At 41.7% G+C, this 22,926-nt stretch overlaps 1 protein-coding gene across 19 annotated transcripts in view; it reads right to left on the bottom strand.

Annotated features, from left to right (window-relative positions):
• The window catches only part of RBFOX1 (RNA binding fox-1 homolog 1), a 1,793,461-nt gene that overhangs the window by 76,875 nt on the left and 1,693,660 nt on the right, over window positions 1–22,926 (bottom strand). For all 19 annotated transcript variants that reach the window (XR_012647710.1, XM_075010515.1, XM_075010513.1 and 16 more), the window contains one exon: window positions 10,627–10,759. Coding sequence is in view for 18 of the 19 variants with exons in the window: in XM_075010515.1 (XP_074866616.1) it covers window positions 10,627–10,759 (133 nt within the window). In the remaining variant the exon portion in view is untranslated. The remainder of the gene's footprint in view (window positions 1–10,626; window positions 10,760–22,926) is intronic.

Below are 22,926 nucleotides of genomic sequence, written 5' to 3'. Positions count from 1 at the left end.
CTATCTGATCTGGTATTCTATAGCAGACCCCAACCACAACATCACCTCTGAGCTTAACCCAAAGACTGTCAGCTGGCTTTTCTCCCTCCCCACACTGATCTCACATATACATCACAACTCTTCCACCTTTTCTCCCTGCTTGTCCCTCCTGAACAGTTTATACCTTTCTATGACAGTACTCCAGTTACGTGAGTCATCCCAAATCTCCGTTATTCCAATCACTTTGTACCTCTGTAACTGTGCCAGGGCCTCTAATTCTTCCTGTTTGTTTCCCAGGCTTCTTGCATTTGTGTACAAATACCTTAGATAATTAGCTGATTGGCCTACTTTTTCCTTTTGAACCAAGAGTCCCCTTTGTTGTTCCTTCGTCCTCCTTGGAATTTGTGGGGCTCCCCCACTCTTCAAGATCCCAATCATCAACTCACACCAGAGCTAGGCCACTGAATCCTTCTATCCCTCTCACTAGACAGGAGAGAAGACTGACCTTGCTCCCACTGAACCTGGCTTGTTACATCAGGGAGAAGCCTTTCTACAGGAGAAATTGCTTGCTTCACTTCCTTTATCATCCTCCTCACCAGATTATTTCACCCATCTTCACCTGTTTCAGAAAACTTTAAGCTTACCACAACCATCTCCAGAAGATGGCTACAGCATTGAGTATCCAAGCTCAGTTTGTGCATAACTGATGGATATTCTTCAACCTTCAGTCTGAGGGCAGGTAATCCTCACTATAAACCATGCTGTTTTGGAGCACACAAAGTCCTCAGGGCACTTGACAACTGCCTTATCTCCCTCTGTGAAATGCACGTGTGCTTCTCCAGAGACCACTACTAAGCAAAATTCTTTGGCTTCGGACAACAGGATGTTAACTTGCCAACCACTAGCAAGTCGTCTACTTACATGGTATTTTCTCTTCCCTCTGTTTGTCCTCAACAGTCTTGAAACTGATATCAGTCTTGAAACTGATAAGATTCCTACCCATTGCAGTATTGTAAATTCTAGCATCTTCCTTACTCACCCACACTGAACCTTATTCCTGTCGTATTTCAAACAGCATTTTTATAGCACAGAAAGAAGTGAGGTAAGTTATCTGCCAACTTGACATTGCATCATTTTAAAATGATACCAGAATAGCAAAACAAAATAATTTCCATGAGTTCACAAACTAGAAGTTAATTCCATGAGTTACAGAACTGCCTAAGTCTCAAGTGAAAGAGCCATTAATTAGCAATTATGAGTGCATGGTTCTGTCTCATAAGCACAATATTCATTTCTAAGAAGAAAATTTTAATTTTAAAATAGGTTCACTATTCTGTGATGTATAAGACACATATGTAAGAATCAACCATATAATTTTAGTTTAATGCCTGCCAACTTAATAAAGGCACAAGAGGCAAAGTGCAAGTGTATATGCAGGGTACATTTATTTTCTGGTGAGATAATATAATAGTCATGAACTCAGTTAGTGAAGTACATAGTAGATTAGCCTTTACAGAACAGGTTGTCTTACAATTATTTTAAGGATCTGTGAAACTTTGCTAGCTTGGTGACAATTTCCAAAACCTCAGAGGCACAGAAGGCGAGGTTTTTTGCCTGGAATAAGAGCCTACCTTTTTTTCCTACTATCAGAAACTTGTCTCCTTATGGTCAGCTTCAAATCTTAAATGGTCAGATGGCCAAAATGGATGTTTGTGTCAAACAGAGAATCAATGGAAAGCTATAGCAGTGACAAAATATGAAGGAAACACTGTATCAGGAATGGAGAAGAAAGAGGGACTTTACTATAGAGAAAACTGAGGAAGCTTAGGAACCAGGGAAGGTATAACTGACAGCAGCTGGGAATGTGAGAACATAAGAATGGCCATACTGGGTCAGAGTTAAAGCCCATGTAGCCAGTGTTCTGTTTTCTAGAAGGTGCCAGTGCAGGTTGACAGAATGAAAAGAACAGGTTACCAGCAAGTGACTCATCCACTGTTGCTCACTCCTAGTTTCTGGCAAACAGACTCTAGAGACACCATTGATGGCTAACCGCCATTGATGGACCTATCATCTGAAATTATCTAATTGCTTTCAAACCCTGCAGTAGTCTTGACCATCACAACATTCCCTGATATGGAATTCCACGGGCTGATTGTGCAGGTTGACAAAATACTTCCTTTTGTTTGGAAGGAACTGAATTATGTGCTGGGGTGTGGAAGGGGCTGCTGAATGGGTATATTTATACACAATATTCAATGACTTCTTGACTGTTTTTCTTGTTGAGCAAATTTCCTTGTGCAATTCTGCCTGGGTCCTGCCACATTTTCTCCAGCCTTGTTTTCCATGAGTTCTATTTAGCCTCTTTGAGATCCCATTTAAAAACAGGTGCAGAGAGACTCATACCCTGTATATATTAAAGAAATTATCAGTGGCCCAACTACAGCAACAAAATTGCACTAGTGCATGCCTCAATGCAGATACATTTTGCTGACACAAAGTGGGGTTTTCCACAAGTAGTTTACTTTTGTGAAAAAATAAACATAAAAGGGTTCTGTGGTGTAAGCAGCTAGATTTGATGGATATAAATTTTCCTCATGAAGTCAGGGCCAGTTTTCATGACCTAGTGCTTGCACCAAGAGCAATGGAAATGCAAACCAGAAGTCATTGCTGCCTTTTGAGGATATATGTATGCAAATATTCAGAGATAACTAACACTCATCTATACAAAGCTAAAAGGAGTATTTAAATGTGTCAGAACATTTTAACTAATAAGTTTAAAACCCCTAATGTAGACAATGTAAATTGTATTTGAACACATATTACCAGCTAGCAGTGAATCCTAGAATCCCCATTAGGATTCACCTCAATCTCCTAAGAATCCAACAGACCAAAAAGGAGATGCAGGTGGTCACATTATTGACCATCACAGCATGGGTTGCTTCCTCTGTTACTAGTTTTAATGACAATACATGAAACAAGAAGCTTGGCAAGTAAATGAGAACTCCGGCTGCCCATACAATTGTGTCCAAATTTCATACTGAAGATCAAGAGACTCCTGAAGCACAACTGCTCTCTAACAGCCCAGAAAACAATTCTGATTTATTTCCAAACCAAAGACACTTCCTTCCTTTGCAGAAATTTGTAGGGGAGACTAGACATCTATTACACTTGGGAATTCAATTCCCTGCTGCTGAGCGATTGTTCTAGCTGAACTATATTATAACAGTCATATAGCAACCACTATAGTAAAGGCTGAAAGTCAAATGTAAGTTCTTTGTCAGCATGCATTTGCAACTGTCTCTGAAGTATGCTCCTTCAGAACAACATTTTTTTTATGTTTCCTCTGAGTTTAAGGTGACGTGTGCGTTGGTGTTCATTACTGAATTATGTACATATGACATAAGTATATTTTTCAATGTCAAAACATGTAATTTATAAAGTGTATCCAATACAGTATTATTGTAACATTGTTTTATATCTAAGGTTTGAGGTACTTTAGAAATAAGAGATGATAGATAAATATGGCTGGATACATTCCTATATATTATATATGTATGTATGTATAGTGCCAATTGCTTAGAGTAAGACTATTTACCTTCACTGAAAAAATATGTACATATTCTTACTTTGTTTTCTGAACAGATAACTTCAAACTTGGCATGTAAGCAGGCCTCACTAAAGTTGAAAAAAACTAAGTGAATCCAGGTCAGCAGACTTACCTTCCGGTATAAATGTCTAAGCATGCTCACAAGTTGGTAATTTAGATCACAAGGAATGAAAGAACATGTAGAGCTGGAAATAAGAGGACAGTGAATTCACCTCCTATTGAAGAAATGAATTTCTAAATATATTTCATTTCTTCAATAGGAATTGAATTCACTGTCCTCTCATTTCCAGCTCTACATGTTCTTTCATTCCTTGTGTCCTCAATTGCCAACTTGTGAGCATGCTTAGACGTCTATACCGTCAGGAAAATCTCCTGACTCGGATTCCCTTTGTTTTTTCAACTTTTTAGTGAGGCCTGTTTACATGCCAACTTTGAAGTTATCTGTTCAGAAAACAAATTAGGAATATGTACCTATTCTTCCAGTGAAGGTAAATATTCTTATTTTAAGCAGCTTGCACTATACATACACGCACATATAATATATAGGAATGCCTCTACCTATATTTATCTACCAACTCTTATTTCTAATGTACCTCAAACCTTAGCTATAAAACCATGTTAAATAATACTGTATTGGATACACTTTATAAATATGCACATACACACACATATATGTATTGAAGCTAGAGCTGGCTCAACAGAGAGTGGGGTGGCTCTTACGTCAGGAGCTCAAACTGGGAATTACTTCTGCTTCCAGCTAAGTAAGGAGTGTGACACTAGCTGTGACAACTAGTTAATTTCCTACTACATAAATAGATTCAGATTAAAAAAAATATAAACATTACGAAAGTTGTAAAATGGGTAGTTGAGCCTGCAGCATGGAAAGCGGCTTGAAGTAAGCTACACAGATAGATACTGGGTACAGCTGCACGTATGTTTTATTTAAAACAATAGGGTCCCAAATATTTAAATGTCCACTGTCAGGCTTTGAGAAGTTTCTGGCTGTCACAACGGTTGAACCTTCAGCCCCTCCAAGAGCCAGGATTAGCAAAAGATGGCATACACCCTTATACTGCAGGAATGCCACTCTCAAATGCTATCTTGTTTTACAAAAATCTCGTCTGCTTTCATTTTATAATAAAAAAAAATCCTCTGATATGAAGAAAACATCAAAAATCAAGATTGGATGTTTTCTTTGAAAATAACTGCCCTAGGAAATATTCAGAGGAAGTTTGGTGGCCTCCATTGTTGTGGAAGTAAGACAAGATGAGAAAAGGCAGCTACCTTTTTGTGACTGGTACTTTTAGAGATGTGTTGCTCACATCCTTTCCACACTTAGTGTGTGCACTCACCATGTACAGCGGTGTCAGAATTTTTTCCCTAGGATCATCTGTGAGGGAATGGCCCTGGCAACTCATGGAGTGACAAGCGGTAGCACTGTATAAAGGGCACATGAGCTCCCCCTACTCTCAGTTCGTTCTTTACAGAAAAATCCGGTCACGGGGCAGCTTGTGGAATGGACATGAACAACACAACTCAAATACCAGTTATGAAATGGTATCTGTCTGTCTGTTCTTCTTTGAGTCCTTGCTCATGTTCATCACACATTAGGTGACTCCAAGCAGCACTCATGGAGGCAAGTAGAAGATCATAGTCTTGTAGACTGCTGAATCCAACATCATCTCTGGCTTGCTGGGTGAGGGTATGATAGCATATGACCATGTGAACTGATGACCATGGCACAGCTTTACACATGTCCTGGACAGGCATGTGCACCAGCAATGTTGCTGACAATGGCAGGGTCCGGGTTGAATGGGCTTGCATGATCTGTAGTGGCAGGACTGCATAAGGTTGCAGCTGTTCCTGGTACACAAGGTGATGCAGTGAGCCAGCCACTGAGTGGACACCAGCATTTCCTTCATCCTATCAGCTTTAGCCATGAAAAGCTGAGATGACTTACAGAATGGCTTAGTTCATACCATTTAAAAGGCCAAAGCCCGCCTAACATCCAGCGCATGTAGCCATCTTTCCTGCTCCACTCAGGGCAGAACACAGACAAGATGATGTCTCGATACATGTGAAAGGAGAAGACCACCTTTGGAAAGAAGACCAGGTGGAACTGAAGACGGACCTTGTCCTTAAAGAAAACAAAATATGGAGGTTCCAAAGTTAAAGCTTGGATTCCTGAAACTGATCTTGACAATGTCACCATGACCAGGAAAAAATGGACAAATGGGAGAAAACGCATGCAGCCAATAGCTTGAACAGAGATCCCATAAGCTGTGAGAGAACTAAGTTAGAATTCCACTAACAGATAGGGTCCCATACCAGCAGACAGAGGTGCTTCAGATGCATGGATGAGAAGTCTGGATGGAGGATCATGTGTTGGTCCTGTGACAGTAGGTCCAATGGATAAGCTGGGGGAGGGAAATAATCTGCCAGGTCTAGTAACATCCTGAACCAGTGCTGGCCAGGCCAGGGCTATCAGTATGTCCCTTGCCTATTCCATTCGAATGAGAATGCTGCTGATGAGACGTATTGGCGTGAATGCATACACCAGACCCTCTGCCCATGACTGGAAGAAGGTATCTGAGAAGAAATCCTAGAATAGACCAATGTTTACTGTAAGCTAAGTGCTTGGCAGTGACTAGGAGTGATGCAGGTGCTGCCCAGCTGATTAGCAGAGTGCTCACCGCCACCCACAATTAGCATCATGTGTTTCTATTGGCCTTGATGTATATATATTTCACCCATGGATTTAAAAACAAGAGATGGAATACTGTTCCACACCACAGAAGGAGCAGTGGCAGTTCCTGTTCTGCCTGGTGACAAAGAGGCCGATTTGTGGAGTTCCATACCACTGGAAGATCGTCGAGGCCACTTCCTAGTGACGTGATAACTTATGGAGAGGGAAGAGCCTCCTGTGGTGGTCCACTAGGGCATTTCTGATCCCTGGAAGGTGGGTGGGCTCCTGGTGGATGTTGTAGCTGACACAAAGTCCCCAAGGAGGAGCTCCTTGTGAATGAATGTGGTTTAGTGTGCTTCCCCTTGTCTGTACATACAAAACACTGACTCTGTTTTGTCCATGAGGACTTTCACTTGGTCTCACATGTAATAGAGGAAAACCCCACAAGCTAGATGCACCATTCTGAGTTCACTGACATTCATATGCAGCTGTGGGCATATTTAGTATTCACTGATGGGGAGCCAGGTTCAAGACACCCTGTGAAGCACACCAGAACACACAATGATATTTCCAACATCCTTTTGACTACCTCAGTGAGTGGGTGGGACTTAGTGTTTGGCCAGAGCTAGGAATAGCCTATTTTCCCTCCTCTTCTGAGTCCAACTCCTGCCAGTAGTGTGTTTTGAAAGAAACAATGCATGCAAAACAAAATAACTCAGTATGGTTAAAAGCACTAACAATGTAAATGATTTTAAAAGCAACATTAGCTGGGTCAGGTTGCACTTATGCAGAATCTTCTGTTCCTGTTTTCCTGTTTGTTCCTAAATAATTTTGTCTACTGTTAAAAATAGATTAAAAAGATATACAATATGGTCAAATTAATTTTTGTGAGTATCTTAACTTTCTCATTGTGTGACTTCTTGTCATTACAGTGGTGCAGGCTTAACAGCACATTATGCTAATTTTCTGCATTTAATTCAGCTTGACTGTTTTAAGCAAGGGCATTACTTGTACAGTCTGGGAGAAGAGAGAAAGAAAGACTCAGGGAAGATTCCTGCCCTTCTTTCCACCTGCCCGATGGGCTTCAGCAGGATAAGAGAGAAGTTACAAAGATAGTACTGCCCCTGCTGGCCTTCACCTTAGAGACCAGTGTACAGACCTAAATGATTGACAGATCGATTTGCTGTAGCACTTCATGAGCAGGCCTAGGGGGATGTAAGCCTGCATCTGTGGCATTCTACCCACTCATTAGTGTTTTGGGACAGAACAGATGCTTAACTGTCAGAGGTGGTGATGAGGGACATGTGGTGCTTTGGGTCCCATTAAAGAGTTTCCTATTTGATTTTCATTTTGCTGTTTTCTGCCTTTACATTTCCTATTCTTAGTCTTTTCCTCTCTGTAAGTGGATTGCTATGACTCTCAGGTTTACAGAGTTTTTGCAAGGGAGTCACTTAGGGTATATCTACACTACAGCTGGGAGCAATTCTCTGAGCTCAGGTAAACTGACTCACACTCACTCACCTCAAGCAAGCATGCTAAAAATAGTGGTTCAGGCAACAACTTGCACACTCAAGTCCATCCTGTACTTTGTGGTTGAGCTCAGGTGGCTAGGCTATGCCTCTGCTGTAGTCTCAACACCTACTTCGCTATTTTTACCATGCCAGCTTGAGTTGAGTTAGCACAAGTCTGACTACCAGATGCAATGCAGAAATACCCATAATGGCCAAGGAATGAAGAGGCTGTTATTTGTCTTGCAAATTCTGAAACAGTCTGTGAGGGACATGAACTCTTGGGCTACGTCTACACGTGCACCCAACATCGAAATAGCTTATTTCGATGTTGCGACATCGAAATAGTCTATTTCGACGAATAACGTCTACACGTCCTCCAGGGCTGGCAACGTCGATGTTCAACTTCGACGTTGCGCAGCCCGACATCGAAATAGGCACAGCGAGGGAACGTCTACACGTCAAAGTAGCACACATCGAAATAAGGGAGCCAGGCACAGCTGCAGACAGGGTCACGGGGCGGACTCAACAGCAAGTCGCTCCCTTAAAGGGCCCCTCCCAGACACACTTTCACTAAACAGTGCAAGATACACAGAGCCAACAACTAGTTGCAGACCCTGTATATGCAGCACGGACCCCCAGCTGCAGCAGCAGCAGCCAGAAGCTCTGGGCTAAGGGCTGCTGCCCACGGTGACCACAGAGCCCCGCAAGGGCTGGAGAGAGAGTATCTCTCAACCCCCCAGCTGATGGCCGCCATGGAGGACCCCGCTATTTCGATGTTGCGGGACGCGGATCGTCTACACGTCCCTACTTCGATGTTGAACGTCGAAGTAGGGCGCTATTCCCATCCGCTCATGGGGTTAGCGACTTCGACGTCTCGCCGCCTAACGTCGATTTCAACTTCGAAATAGCGCCCAACACGTGTAGACGTGACGGGCGCTATTTCGAAGTTACTGCCGCTACTTCGAAGTAGCGTGCACGTGTAGACGCAGCCTTGGTGTGTTATAGTGAAGCAACTGGGTTTGGTAGCCCTTACGAACTTGAGTATCTTGGTGGGACCAAAATGCCTCCAAATTTATCACTATAGGGAAGACTCTAAATCCGTTCCAATATCAAGAGTAATTTACCTTGCAAGCGCTCCCTTCACTCAATTGCTTGCCATTGGCTTGTTATAGACAAAGATAGTTGCAGCCAACCTTCTGTCCTTTTCCATTAGATGCACAATAATTTATTTTTGCTGCTCTATATAACTGCACCAATTTAATAAATGCACTTTTAAAAATAGCCTCATTCTGTAGCAGATTACTTATTTGGTAAGAGATGACAAAACTCACTATATCTGCCCTATTTCTTTCTTGTTAGGTGACAAAGCCAGGTGCAGCAGAAATATCAGGCAGTCAGTCCCTCACATCTCTGGAGCCTGCAGAGGCTGATTGACCACTGGTGATCAAGAACCTGTTTACTAAATGATCTGCATTTTTACCTACCAAGACACAGTGTTTAATGAGAACTGTGTCCAACCAGTGACAAATGTAAGCCACTTATCAGAAATAATATCAGTGGGTAGCATGAGATCTACAAGGGATGAGGCACGTCCATGATGACCTGTTTTGATGGCACCCTCTTCTAGCCTGGGAGGCTAGAGCCCACCCACTGCTTCAGCAGCCAGATTCTATAAATTCCAGGAATCCTCCCATGGAAGTGATATATCATTTAACTTAAGTGATGTATTTGAATGACCATGTGCAATTATCAAATCATCTGTTTCAACATTTGCAGGGGCTAAGGGGGGCTGTGAAGTTTCTCCATCCTCCCCAGAATTATATATCTTCAAAAGATTATAATTGGCTGAGTGAACTTTATTTAGTCCTAATTTAAAGTAGGTTTCAGTGTGTTTATTTTGCACTTTGGTTTTTAGTAAATGAAGGCAAAATATGTCACTAGAGCTATGTCTACACTAGCTCCAAACTTCGATATGGCCATGCAAATGGCCATTTCGAAGTTTACTAATGAAGCGCTGAAATACATATTCAGCACCTCATTAGAAGGTGGGCGGCCACGGCACTTCGACATTGATGCGGCTCGCTGCCGTGCGGCTCGTCCCAACGGGGCTCCTTTTCGAAAGGACCCTGCCTACTTCAAAGTCCCCTTATTCCTATCAGCAGATAGGAATAAGGGGACTTCGAAGTAGGCGGGGTCCCTTCAAAAAGAAGTCCTGTCGGGACGAGCTGCACGGCGGCGAGCCGTGTCAATTTCGAAGTGCCGCAGCTGCCCGCATGCTAATGAGGTGCTGAATATGTATTTCAGCGCTTCATTAGTAAACTTCGAAATGGCCATTTGCATGGACATTTCGAAGTTTGGGGCTAGTGTAGACACGGCCTAGGAAAATATGAAACAAAACTGAATTTTAATGTAAAATAAATACCATAGACATAACCCCCCTCTAGCTTTCCTGAGATAACTTTCTGCAGGAGAATTTGAATTTGGGGGGAAAAAAATAAAAGGAAAAAAAACTTTATTCATCCAAACTCCTCAATAGCCAGATGTTTGCAATCATGAAAAATATACCTTTAGCTGTAAATTTCTCTGTCCTGCAGCATTCAGTCTCTAAGAGAATTTACATAACAACATGTGACACATAAAATGCTTAAAGCCGCCAACCATGACAGTATAAATTACAGTCATTTTTCAATAGTCTGTGCAAGGTGCACCACTTCAGGCAGTTGGATTGGTTGCATGCTGTGTTGGTTTCTGTGGTAAGACAAGACCAGCATGCACTGCACTCACAAATAGTTCATAGCCTTTGGGAATGTTCTGTAACAGGTAAGAGAGAAAGAACCACTTACCCGCCATAGGCTGGGATTGGAGGAGGGGGGGCTGCTGCACGAAATGTGTTGTACACTGTACGACCTCGACCTCTTAGATGTGCTCCTCTGTAAGCAGCAGCTGCCGTTGCAGCAGGGTAAGGGAAGCCTGGCACTATGGGAAACACAAAGGAAATATAAAGAACTCCAGTCATGCAGATTATTGCAATTTAGAAGAAGATAACATGGTGAAAATGTAGCACACAGCTTTTGTGTATTCAGGCTTGTCTGGGACAGGGAAGAGTGGGAGACACAAACCAAGCAAAGTGTTACTCTTTCACAAAAGTAAAATACTATGCAATTTTTTTTTTCCCAAACAAAAAGCAGGCAGCCAACTGGGCATTTAGTTTGGAAGGCAGAGGAAGGGGGAGCCAACCACCATAGCTGGCCGTAGCTCCCTTAGGGGAACCTCGCGCAGAAAAAGGAAGCTGATTAATGGTAACCTACAATATTAGAGGAAATTAATCCCTTGAGGGAAGACTCTTGGGGGAATAAAATTTCCCTGCTTAAAGTAAAGCTTTTAGTGCCAAAGATGATTGTTAAGCTATTACAATTGCATAGTATTTTACTGGGCAATTCAATCATTATCTATGTCTTAACTGAGTATCTTGGATGGTCAGAAAGATACAGCGTCCTTTTAAAGAGCTCTGAGGAGTCTTTTTCTGGGGGCAAAGTTTGATCATACAGGTTGCTCCCTTTTACTACAATTTAGTGCATTCAAAGGCCAAAGCTATGTTATCCACTAGTGTCTAAATTAGCCCTAACTTATCCCCCACAGCAATGGTTTAGCTACACTGGTCAAGGGTCCAATACCTCAACTATGTTCAGCTTAAATTTTAACATTAATTTTAAATCCATGTAAGACTAAAATAGTTCCAACAAGTACCAGTAAACACTCAAAGTACAAGTATTTTGGGGACAAGGTGTTATGTAACATGCCTATAATTTGAGTCTGCTTAAAACTTTTTAAATACAAAAGAAAAATGTTTGATACTTTTTGATTTGCTTTCTTTTCAAGATTTTAGACCAATGTGTTATATTACCTATGTTTTTTTCCTGTGATAGGCATTGCCAGCAAATATTAGAACAGGTAGGTTTAGAACAGTGAACATATTGGTGAGGGATAAAAAACTAAATTCACATTTGGTGTAACTCAAATTGCTTCAGCAGTATTAAACCAGGGCTGAATTTGTTTCCGTATGTAAATAAGGAAAGTGAATAAAACAAATATAACCCAGCAAACCTTCATAAAAGCAAATGAACAGAGGTAACGATATGTAACATGCTTACTATTTAAAAGCTTAATGATGGATGGGTTTCAATCCAGATATGTCTTTCATCAGTTTTAATACTAAGTTTTAACAGAAACACTGAATTTGAAAAGAAAAGGAAAAGTTTACAATGTGCAGAAGCAACTGGCTGCCTGTATGAGAGAATGTATTGTAATTTTGGTGACCTATCCATTATCGCCTTGCTATAGTACTTCCGAGGATTTACACGATCCCTCTCAGCAACAAGCAAGTTTTACAGTAATTCTGCTTGGATTTAGATGCTGAGATTCAACATGAAATAGTGCTGTGGCAATGTAGCAAAGGAGGATCATTCTTTTAAAATGCAAGTCTGGTGTTCAGTTTTATACTTCTTTCTGCTATAATAATAAAAAAAATGTGTTAAAATCAGCAGGAAGTATTTACAGGTCTTAACATATTGCTGCTCATTTTGCAACAGAGTGCATATAAGAAGCCTTTAAAAAAAGACTTGGAACACATTGCAAGAATCTTTTCCCTGGGACAAATGAAAACACATTTTATACCACTGGAATTCCAGTAATTAACAGAAGCACTTTTGTATATACATCAGTATGTTAGAGTCATGTTTTCATTGCTCTGAACTAGCTTTTTTTTTTTTTTCTGAGTATCCCTTTAAAATCCGGCAAATACGACTTAACTTCAGTAGGTTCATATCAAATACCAAATCACAAAAGGCCAGATCCTGAGCTTCTCAAAACAAGGCTCATTTGTCCCTTGTCAGCAAGTGCTGCAGTAAGATGTAGCTCACTGCCTCATGGGGCTGCCTCTCAAACACACACAAATACAGTGCATCTATTAGGCTCTACCTGTCTAGTATTTGAGCAAAGAAGCAAGGCCTAGGCGCCTGAGGATAATGGGAGGGAGCAGTCCCTGCTTAACCTGAGGAATCATTTCCAGCCCTCCCCACTTCCCTGGTACATCCATGTCCCACACAAATCTCGGTTTTTACTCAGGAGAACCTCTACTATGTTCACTTAGAAGTTGCATAAAGTGGGATTTCAAACAGTATTCCAACACACTGTCGATTCTAATATGGCCAGGATGTAAACACGTTCACACCAGATCAGCCCAGTGTTAAGCAAGCTTCAGAATTAAAAAAAAAAAAAAAAAAAAAAGTCTGTTCTGTTTACCCTGGAATTTACTGTTGTGTCAGTTAATTTGTTAACCTGAAATAGAAAATGCAAGGTTTGGCAACACTTTTCCTTGAGCAAGGACTAAATAAAAAGTAAGTGAAGTCTTCAGGCTCTCGCCAAAATAAGTGTTACCGTTTTAAACACTGTGAAACCTGTTCTAAATGGCAAAATAAGGGATCAGCAATAAACAGCGAACTTGTAGTGGTTCATTTTTAAGTACTCAAAAAAACAAAACAAAACAAAACAGAACTGCAAATTGTCTTTGGGATACCTAAAATGAATTCTTAAAACAGGAGGATGTGTATTGTGGGTGAAGCTCTCACCCCATTTCGAAGTGCAAATGACAAGCAATAAAATCTGACAACTCAAAACAGTTAGGGCTAAGTTCTGCCATTGGCATTGCATCAGTAATTCTAAACATGATGGATGATGAACATGTACATGAGATCATTAAAAAACAAACGAACGAACGAACTGGTGCTCGAAGAAAACCAAGCTAAATTTGAAATAGGCATTATTGTGAATTGCTGTCAAGAAATGAATTTACATGGTAATGCTAATCAATTTAAATGTTTTGAATTCTTCTTAGCAGATGTTCCACTCCATGTTTACCAAACTCTACCTATTGTCAGCATTTAAGTAATTTATCTTATTTACATTTTCACTTTTTAAAAGTACAGTAAGGTCTCAGAGTATGCCAACCCAGAGTACATGATCCCAATCTTACATGGCTGACCCCCAATTCCTACAGTAAACCCTGGAAATGCGTGATTTCCAGTTGCGCTTAACTCATTCCCCTGGCTCCCAGCCCTGGCTCAACTCCCCCCACCCCCCGGATCCGCATGGCCCCGGCTCAGCCCCCGCCCTCCCCCGCCAGCTCCGGTCACCACCTGCACATAGCTCCTGCTCACTCCTCACCCCCACCTCTGGCTCTAGCTGACCACCCCTCAGGCACAACCCCAGATCAGCCTCCCTGCCCCCAGTTCAACCTCCCTGCCAGCTCACCACCCGTGCAGAGCTCTAGTTCCAGCTCACCACCCCTCACATGCAGCTCTGGCTCAATCCCCCCACACACAGTTCACCCCCCCACAACTCCAGTTCAAACCCCCTGCATGCAGCCCTGGTTCAAACCCCTGCACAGCTCTGGCTCAACTCCACCCCTTGCCCCTAACCCACCCCTGCAGCCCTAACCCACCCCAGGCTTAACCCCCACCTCCCAGGGCCTCAACTCCCCACCAGGCTTAAACCTCCCCAACTGCCCCCGCACCCCAGGACTTACCATTCTGCTGCTTCCCCAGCTGCAGAACGTGTGTTCCACCAGGGAAAAAGCTGGACCCCCACCTCTGAGAAATCTGGGTTACGCGAGGGTATGTGGAACGGAACCCTCATGTAAATCTGGGTATCCTGTACCGCACACTTTTTTCCTGTGTAAAATATGCATCTTATTTTGCAATTCATATGTATTTGGGATGGGCCTATGTTCTGATTTTCAAAGCAGATGAACTGCAATTTGCAGAGAATGGCATTCAAGATTACTGTCAGATTTGGAATAATCATTTAGATCATCTCGCCATTTCTTCAAGACTTGCAAACAAATTACACTAGTGCAGTTTCCATGTCAAACCCCGGTCCTAAACCAGATTGGAAGGGTTCAGGTATACCTGCAGTTGCCAGATAAAACAAAGTTTATTTTCAGTAGCGTCACCCAGCTTTAGGAGACATCTTAAGCATTAGTAATTTGCAATGAGAGTTTTTTTTCACTGATAAAAAAAAAGGCTCAAAGGGAAGCAAACTTTTTTTATGTGCTATTCAGTTTGGCTACAGGCTCTCTTCAATCTGTATTCTCAAATTACAATGAACTCAGTACCCACCAGTCAGAATTTACTCACAAGTAGGGTCAAAGTTCTAATAACATGCAGTTTGCAGGACTAAGCTCCCTCAACATCTCAGTATGCCAGCCTGGCTGCAACTCAAGAACAAGGTCAGTTGTGTCTGAATCTGACAGTGAGAAACATCTGTTTATGCTTTTTTTTTTTAAGGCTTTTGAATGACTCTGATATTTAGCAGAATGTTTTGGCTGACAAGATTTCTTTGATGCCGTGATGGGGGAAAGGAAGCTTTCATCACCTCCACCACAGTCCCAGCAAGGAAGATGATATAACTTAAACCCTTGAGACTATTAAACATGATTGTTTCCAAAATCTGAGTACAAGCAACTGTCCGGAGAAAGAAAAACATTTCATTAGCTCATCTGATAGCCATGGATTATTCACTACTTAGAGCTAACCTGCATCTTTGTTATTCACATTTGAATGACACGCTAAAAGAAATTAGTTCCCAAGTCTCCACATTATGCAGAAATTTTGTTTCATCATTGTGATACTACCTAACACTTAACAAAGAAGTAATGGAAAAGCCAAACTCAGGAAGTACTTCCATTGGCCTGGAGAGGCAATATTTAAATAATTCATTCCCATAGTTAAAAAAGAAGAAAAAAAAACATAGGTGCATTATATTGGAAAGAGTTGCTCTTGCAAGTTATTACAATAGATATTTAATATGAATATATGTGAAAAAGATGGTATAATTGCAATGAAAATTGAACTAATCCCATAAACTCTAATAGGCTACATTAAGTATTTCCAGATGACTCTGGTAAGCACTTTAAAAATACACCTCAACAATGTGTCTTCTAGAGACAAATGATCACGACTACTCACAGATGTTTGTCATCCATGGAGGACACATCAAATGCATTCTGTTACAAAATTTCACTAAAGATCTCTCACGTAAGTAGTAGACTGCATATGGTGCCTATCACAGAATCGTAAGGTTGGAAGAGACCTCTGGAGATCAAGTCCAACCCTCTGCTCAAAGCAGGACTAATCCCAAATAAATCAGCCCAGTCAAGGCTTTGTCAAGCTGGGACTTAAAAACCTCTAGGGATGGAGATTCCACCACCCCTCTAGGTAACGCATTCCAGTGTTTCACCACCCTCCCGGAAAAATACTTTCACCTAATACCCAACCTAGACATGTCCCACTGAAACTTGAAACCTTTGCTCCTTGTTCTGCCATCTGTCACTACCTAGAACAGCCTCTCTCTATCCTCTTTGTAATCCCCTATCAGGTAGTTGAAAGCTGCTCTCAAATCCTCCCCTCACTCTTCTATTCTGTAGAAAATATAAGTCTGAGTCCCTAAGCCTCTCCCTAAGCCTATTCCAGCCCCTTAATCATTTTTGTTGCTCTCCACTAGACTCTCTCTAGTATATCTACATCCTTTTTGTAATGGGCAGTTCAGAGTTGGACATAATATTCCAGACATGGCCTTACCAGTGTTGTATAAGGAGGAATAATCACCTCCTTGCATCTGCTGGGAATGCTCCTACTAATGCAGCCCCATATACCATGACCATTCTTGGCTACAAGTGCACATTATTGATTCACGTCCAGCTTCTCATCCACTGTAACTCCAGGTCCTTTTCTGCAGAACTGCTGCTTAGCCAGTTGATCCACAACCCATAGCAGTGTCTGGGATTCTTATCTCCTAAGTGCAGGACTCTGCACTTGTCCTTGTTGAACTTCATCAGATTTCTACTGGCCCAATCCTCCAATTTATCTAAGTGACTCTGTACTATATCCTTACCCTCCAGTATATCTACCTCTACTCCTAACTTAGTGTCATCTGAAAACTGTAATCCATCCCCTCATCCACGTCATTAATAACAGAGATGGAGCAGTACTAGTCTATAAACAATCAAAGCAAAAAAAGCAGTAAAGTAGCACTTTAAAGACTAACAAAATAATTTATTAGGTGAGCTTTCGTGGAACAGACCCACTTCTTCAGACCATAGATATAGTAGTCTGTTCTGGTGCGGCTACAGTCTGAAGAAGTGGGTCTGTCCCATGAAAGCTCACCTAATAAATTATTTTGTTAGTCTTTAAAGTGCTACTTTACTGCTTTTTTGTTTTGACAGGTCATTAATGAAAATGTTGAACAAAACTGGCACCAGTGACCCTTGAGGGCCTCCGCTTCATAACAATTGCCAACCAGACATTAAGCCATTAACCACAACCTTTTGAGCCTAATAATCAAACCAGCTTTCTAGCCACCTTATGGGCCATTTATCCTATCCATATTTCTTTAACTTGCTGGCAAGAATATCGTGTGATGCTGTACCAAAGCTTTGCTAAAGTTCAGGTATATCACATACACTGCCTTCCCCATATCCATAAATCCAGTTACTTCATCACAGAAGGCAATCAGGTCAGTCAGGCATGATTTGCCTTTGGTGAATCCATGTTGACTCTTTCTGATCACTTTCTCCTCTTCCAAGAACTTTAAAATGGATTTCTTGAGGATCCCCTCCCTGATTTTTCTAGGGACTGAGGTGAGGCTGACAGGTCTGTAGTTCTCCAGAACCTCCTCCTCTTTTTTAGAGAGGGACACAACATTTGCCTTTTTCCAATCATCCGTGACCTCCCCCAGTTGCCAGGATTATTCAAAGATAATTGCCAGTGGCTCTGCAATCATATGTCAACTCCTCCAGCACCCTCTGATGCATTAGATCCGGCCCTATGGATTTGTATAAGTCCAACTATTCTTTCCCCACTGAGGGCTGCCCACCCCCACATATTGTGCTGCCTGATGCAGCAGTCTGGGAGTTGATCTTGTCTGTGAAAAAAAAAAAGGCAAAAAAAAACATTGAGTACGTCATTTTTGTGCACATCATGGCTACGTCTACACATGCACGCTACATCAAAATAGCTTATTTCGATGTAGCGACATTGAAATAGTCTATTTTGATAAATAACGTCTACACATCCTCCAGGGCTGGCAACGTCGATGTTCAACTTCGACGTTGGGCAGCACCACATCGAAATAGGCGCTGCGAGGGAATGTCTACATGCCAAAGTAGCACACATCGAAATAAGGGTGCCAGGAACAGCTGCAGACAGGGTCACAGGGTCACAGGGCGGAGTCAAGCCGCTCCCTTAAAGGGCCCCTCCCCGACACAGTTGCACTAAACAACACAAGATCCACAGAGCCGACAACTGGTTGCAGACCCTGTGCATGCAGCATGGATCCCCAGCTGCAGCAGCAGCAGCCAGAAGCCCTGGGCTGCTAAGGGCTGCTGCACACGGTGACCATAGAGCCCCGCGGGGGCTGAAGAGAGAACATCTCTCAACCCCTCAGCTGATGGCCGCCATGGCGGACCCCGTTATTTCGATGTTGCGTGCCCTATTTCGATGTTCAACTTCGAAGTAGGGCGCTATTCCCATCCCCTCATGGGGTTAGCGACTTCGACGTCTCGCCGCCTAACGTCGATTTCAACTTCGAAATAGCGCCCAACACGTGTAGCCATGACGGGCGCTATTTCGAAGTTGGCGCCGCTACTTCGAAGTAGTGTGCACGTGTAGACGTGGCCCATGTGTTACTAGGTTGCCTTCCCCAATCAGTAACAGTCCCACACCTTCCCTGACCACCTTCTTACTTGTAAAATCTGTAGAAACCTCCCTTGTTGCTTTTTATATTCCCTGCTAGCTGCAACTTCAGTTGCACTTTGGCCATCCTGATTGCACCTCTGCATGTTCAAGCACTATATTTATACTCTTCTCTGGTCATCTGTTCAAGTTTCCACTTCTTGTAAGCTTCTCTCTTTGTGTTTATTTCCATTAAAGATTTCACTGTTCAGCCAAGATACTTGCTTATCATATTGCCTTTTCTTACTGCACATTGAGACGGCGCATTCCTGCACCTTCTGTAGGGCTTCTTAAAATACAGCCAGAGCTCCAGGGTCATGTCTACATTATAGAGTTATTTTGAAATAAGGTATTTTGAAACAGCTATTATCTTAATATCTTATTTCAAAATGACACAAATACACACAAAATATATTTCAAAATAGCATCTCTGGACACATAGCACCTACTTTGAAATAGTGCCATTGGACGCTATTATACCTTATTTCAAAATAGTGCTGTTCCCTGTCATAACCGCACCTATTTCAAAACAGCTCATTTTGAAATAGGTATTATTCCTCCTAAAATGAGGTTTACACATTTTGAAATAATGTGCCTGACATTTTGAATTTATTTCAAAGTCGCATGTGCATAGTGTAGATTCTTGCAAAGTTATTTCAAAATAACAATTGTTATTTCAGAATAACCTTGTGGTGTAGACATAGACCTGGACTCCTTTCTCCCCCATGTTAGCATCCCATGGGATCCTGCCCATAAATTCCCTGAGGCTACAGCTACACTGTAGCATTGATAAAATTACATAACTTTTTCCAAGGCATCATATTTCAAACTTGGTGGAGACTACAATGCACCAGAGTTTGAAATAAGTGCTTAATCTGAACTCCCCAGTAACCCTCGTAGTTTGAGGGTTACCAGGATTGAAACACTGCACTCAAAATAGACCTGCTACTTTGAGCGCAATGTTTGGCTGCACAGTTTCTATTTTGGGATACAAAAGTATCCCAAAATAGAAAACGTAGCTCAGCCTTAGCCTGAGGGAGTCAAAATATGTTTTTTCTAAAGTCCAAGGTACATATTTTACTGCTCTCCTTTCTTTCTTTATTCAGGAGCCTGAACTCAACCATCTCATGATCACTGCTGCCTAAGTTGTCACCCATATTTACTTCCCCTACCAATTCCTGTGTTTGTTCTTTCAGCACTTGCACAAAGAAGTTTTTCACAGCATTCTCCAAAAATTTCCTGGATTGTCTGTGTACTTATATATTAGTCTCCCAGCAGATGTCTGGGTGATTGAAGTCCCCTAAGAGAACTAGGGCCTGTGATCTAGCAGCTTCCATTAGTTTGCCAAAGAAAACCTCCTCTATCACATCCACCTGATCCAGTGGTCTATAGTAGACACACCACAGCATCACCCTTGTTACTTCCACCTCTACACTTAACCCAAAGACTCCCAATGGGCTTTACTCCTGGTTTACACTCGAGCTCTGAGCAATCATATTGCTCTCTAACATACAGTGAAATTCTTCCACCTGTCCTCCCCTGCCTGTCTTTCCTGAACAATTTATAATCTTCCATGACAACGTTCCACTCATATGAGTCTTCCCACCAAGTCTCCATTATTCCAATCCCATCATAGTTCGTTGTGCCAGGACTTCCATCTCTTCCTGCTTGTTTCCCAGACTTCTTGTGCTTGTGTACAGACACGTAAAATTGCCTGGCTTTCTCCATATGATTCAGGGGTCCTCTCCTGTTGCACTTTCCTCCTTGTGTTTCTTCCTGGTATCCCACTTCTCTACTTACCTCAGAGCTTATGTCACCATCCCCCAATGAACTTAGTTTAAAGCCTTCTCACTAGGTTTGCATGCCTGTCTGCAAAAATGCTCCTCCCACTCCTTGTTCAGTGGATACCATCTCTTCTTATCAATCCTTCTGCCATGAACAACATCCCATGGTCGAAGAACCCAAAGCTCTCTCTTTGACACTACCTGTGCAACCACACATTCACAGTAAGCTTTTCCACACCTGGCATTCTATTATCTGGAATTCTCAAATAGCTGGCATTTCAACCATAAGTAAGTTTTAGTTGTGTCTTCCTCAAGTACAGTATTGTGAAAGTAAATACAAATAAAAACTGCAAATACAGCATAAGTTTAGAGTATACAATGCTACCGTTGTTGGTAAGGATAGCTGAGTGGTTAGAGCACTGGTCTTGTAAACCAGGGTTGTGAATTCACTCCTTGATGGAGGCCTTTCAAGGCTCTGGAGCAGGTTAGATTTAAAAGAAAATCTGCCAGTGTTGGTGATAGGTCCTGCAGGGGACTGGACTTGATGACTTCCCAAGGTCCCTTCCGGCTCTATTAAATGTGTATATCTCCATGTTTAAAGTACTCTGCATAAAATTTTGTTTGTTTCTTAATATATATCCTTGTTTTTCTTTAGTATTATGCATTGCTAGGTATACCTCTCTGTAATCCAGAATATTTGAATACCTTGCAATATTTAAACACCCCAGTCCTTGAGCTGCCAGATATGGAAAAATTTACTGTACTTCCAAAATTCATCAGTCTCTTCCTGGGCCTTTTCGTTCAACAGGGTGGATGGATGAGAACAGAACTTGCACCGCAAACTCCTTGATCCTTCTTCCAAGTGTCACATAATCTGCAGTGACACACTCAAGATCATTCTTGGCAGTATCCTTGGTTCCCACATGGAGAAGTAGGAATGGGTACTGGTCTGAGGGCTTGATCAGTCTCAGAAGACTCTTGGTCACATCCTGTATCCTCCAGACAAGAAGTACATTTCCTTAATTTCCTGGTCAGGACAGCAGAGGGAAGATTCTGTCCCCCTTAGGAGGGAGTCCCCAACCACCATCACTTGGCTCCTCTTTTTGGAAGTGGTGGTCAGGGACATAAGAAAATTCATGTGTTTGTACAGCTTGAGTGAACCAGTCATATGTAGAAACCAAATATGGACATGGGACAAAGAGAACTTAACCACTGACTTCACAGCTGAAAGTTAATGAAACACTTTACAGTTGTCTAGTATGATATTTAGACACTAAATCTCAATGGCCGTTTCTACACAGGCCGCATGGTAATACACGGACCAAAATATGCTAATGAGGCATGGATGCAAATTCTGTGTGCCTCATTAGCATACTGTCACATGATTTGGAGTCCGGAACACCGTTCTTCTGGACTCCAAATCATGTGATGTTATGCTAATGAGGCACAGGGAATTTGCATCCATGCCTCATTAGCATGTTTTGGGCCATGTATTACCATGCCACTTTCAAAGAAAGTGGCCTATGTAGAAACAGCCAATATGTGCTTTGGGGAAAAAAAAAGTTAGATGCACACATTTCTCAAGCATTGATGTCCCAAGAAAAGGAATGCAAACCAGTACAAAATACTTGAGTGTTATAAACTATATATGAAAGTTTTAGAGCTTTGGATTAGATGGAAAAGTAGCAGATGCAAAAACCAACAGGGAGCACATTATGCGTCAAAGCCATAAAAATATACAACTGCTTTAATGGGCAATTATTCTTTGGATTTGTGCTCTGGTTTGAATTTCCATGAGAGTACCATATGTGTAAAGAAAGGTGTGCCATCAGAATGGATGAGAGATTATATCGCTCCTCATCCCTTACTCTATATTAACTAGTAGGTCATCTTCTAATGAATGCCCTCAAATATTTCATGCCAAAGGGTTTTAATAATATGTCTTCACTGAATCAGTCTCTGGCTAATTTGTACTTAGACATTTTAACTGTTTAAAAGGCAGGAACCACATTTATAGTCCCATGGTTCAAAAAGTTCCCTGTAGAGGAAATCCATCACAAGTGCAGGTCAAATTAAAACCAAAGAAGTATAACAAGTAACACGCTGTGGAGGGATAGAATAATGTGCATCAAAGTCAATGAAATTTTCAGCTCCAGAATAAGGACATTATGCTGGGGTATGTTCTTGCGAATATTCAGTTGACCTAATATTTTTCCAAATTGCAAAAGTGCTCAAATATATTTTCCAATACATCTGGCGTTCACATAAATCACAGCATTATAACCAGAGTATTTAGAATCATGCCCCTAGGTCTTTGCATTGAAATCTAAAGTTCGAACATTGTTCCAGTTCAAATTTAAGTTCCATAAGTGCTCTTTTTAAAAATAAAGTGGACTTTTAGTATATATTTATTTTGGATAATTGTACAGTTAACACATTGAGCAAATTCATGATGCTTACAACAATATTTACAAAATTATTTTGTATCCACTACTTTTAACCCGTGGGAAGTCTGTCTCAGGGTCTAGTCCTTAATCTACTAAAGTCAAGGGTAACTTTGCCATTGATGTCA

This window comes from Carettochelys insculpta, chromosome 16 (genome assembly GCF_033958435.1).
Source record: "Carettochelys insculpta isolate YL-2023 chromosome 16, ASM3395843v1, whole genome shotgun sequence".
Classification (NCBI taxonomy): domain Eukaryota; kingdom Metazoa; phylum Chordata; order Testudines; family Carettochelyidae; genus Carettochelys; species Carettochelys insculpta.
The sequence above is the reverse complement of the archived record's forward strand: the minus strand, read 5'-3'. Positions and strand labels throughout refer to the sequence as shown.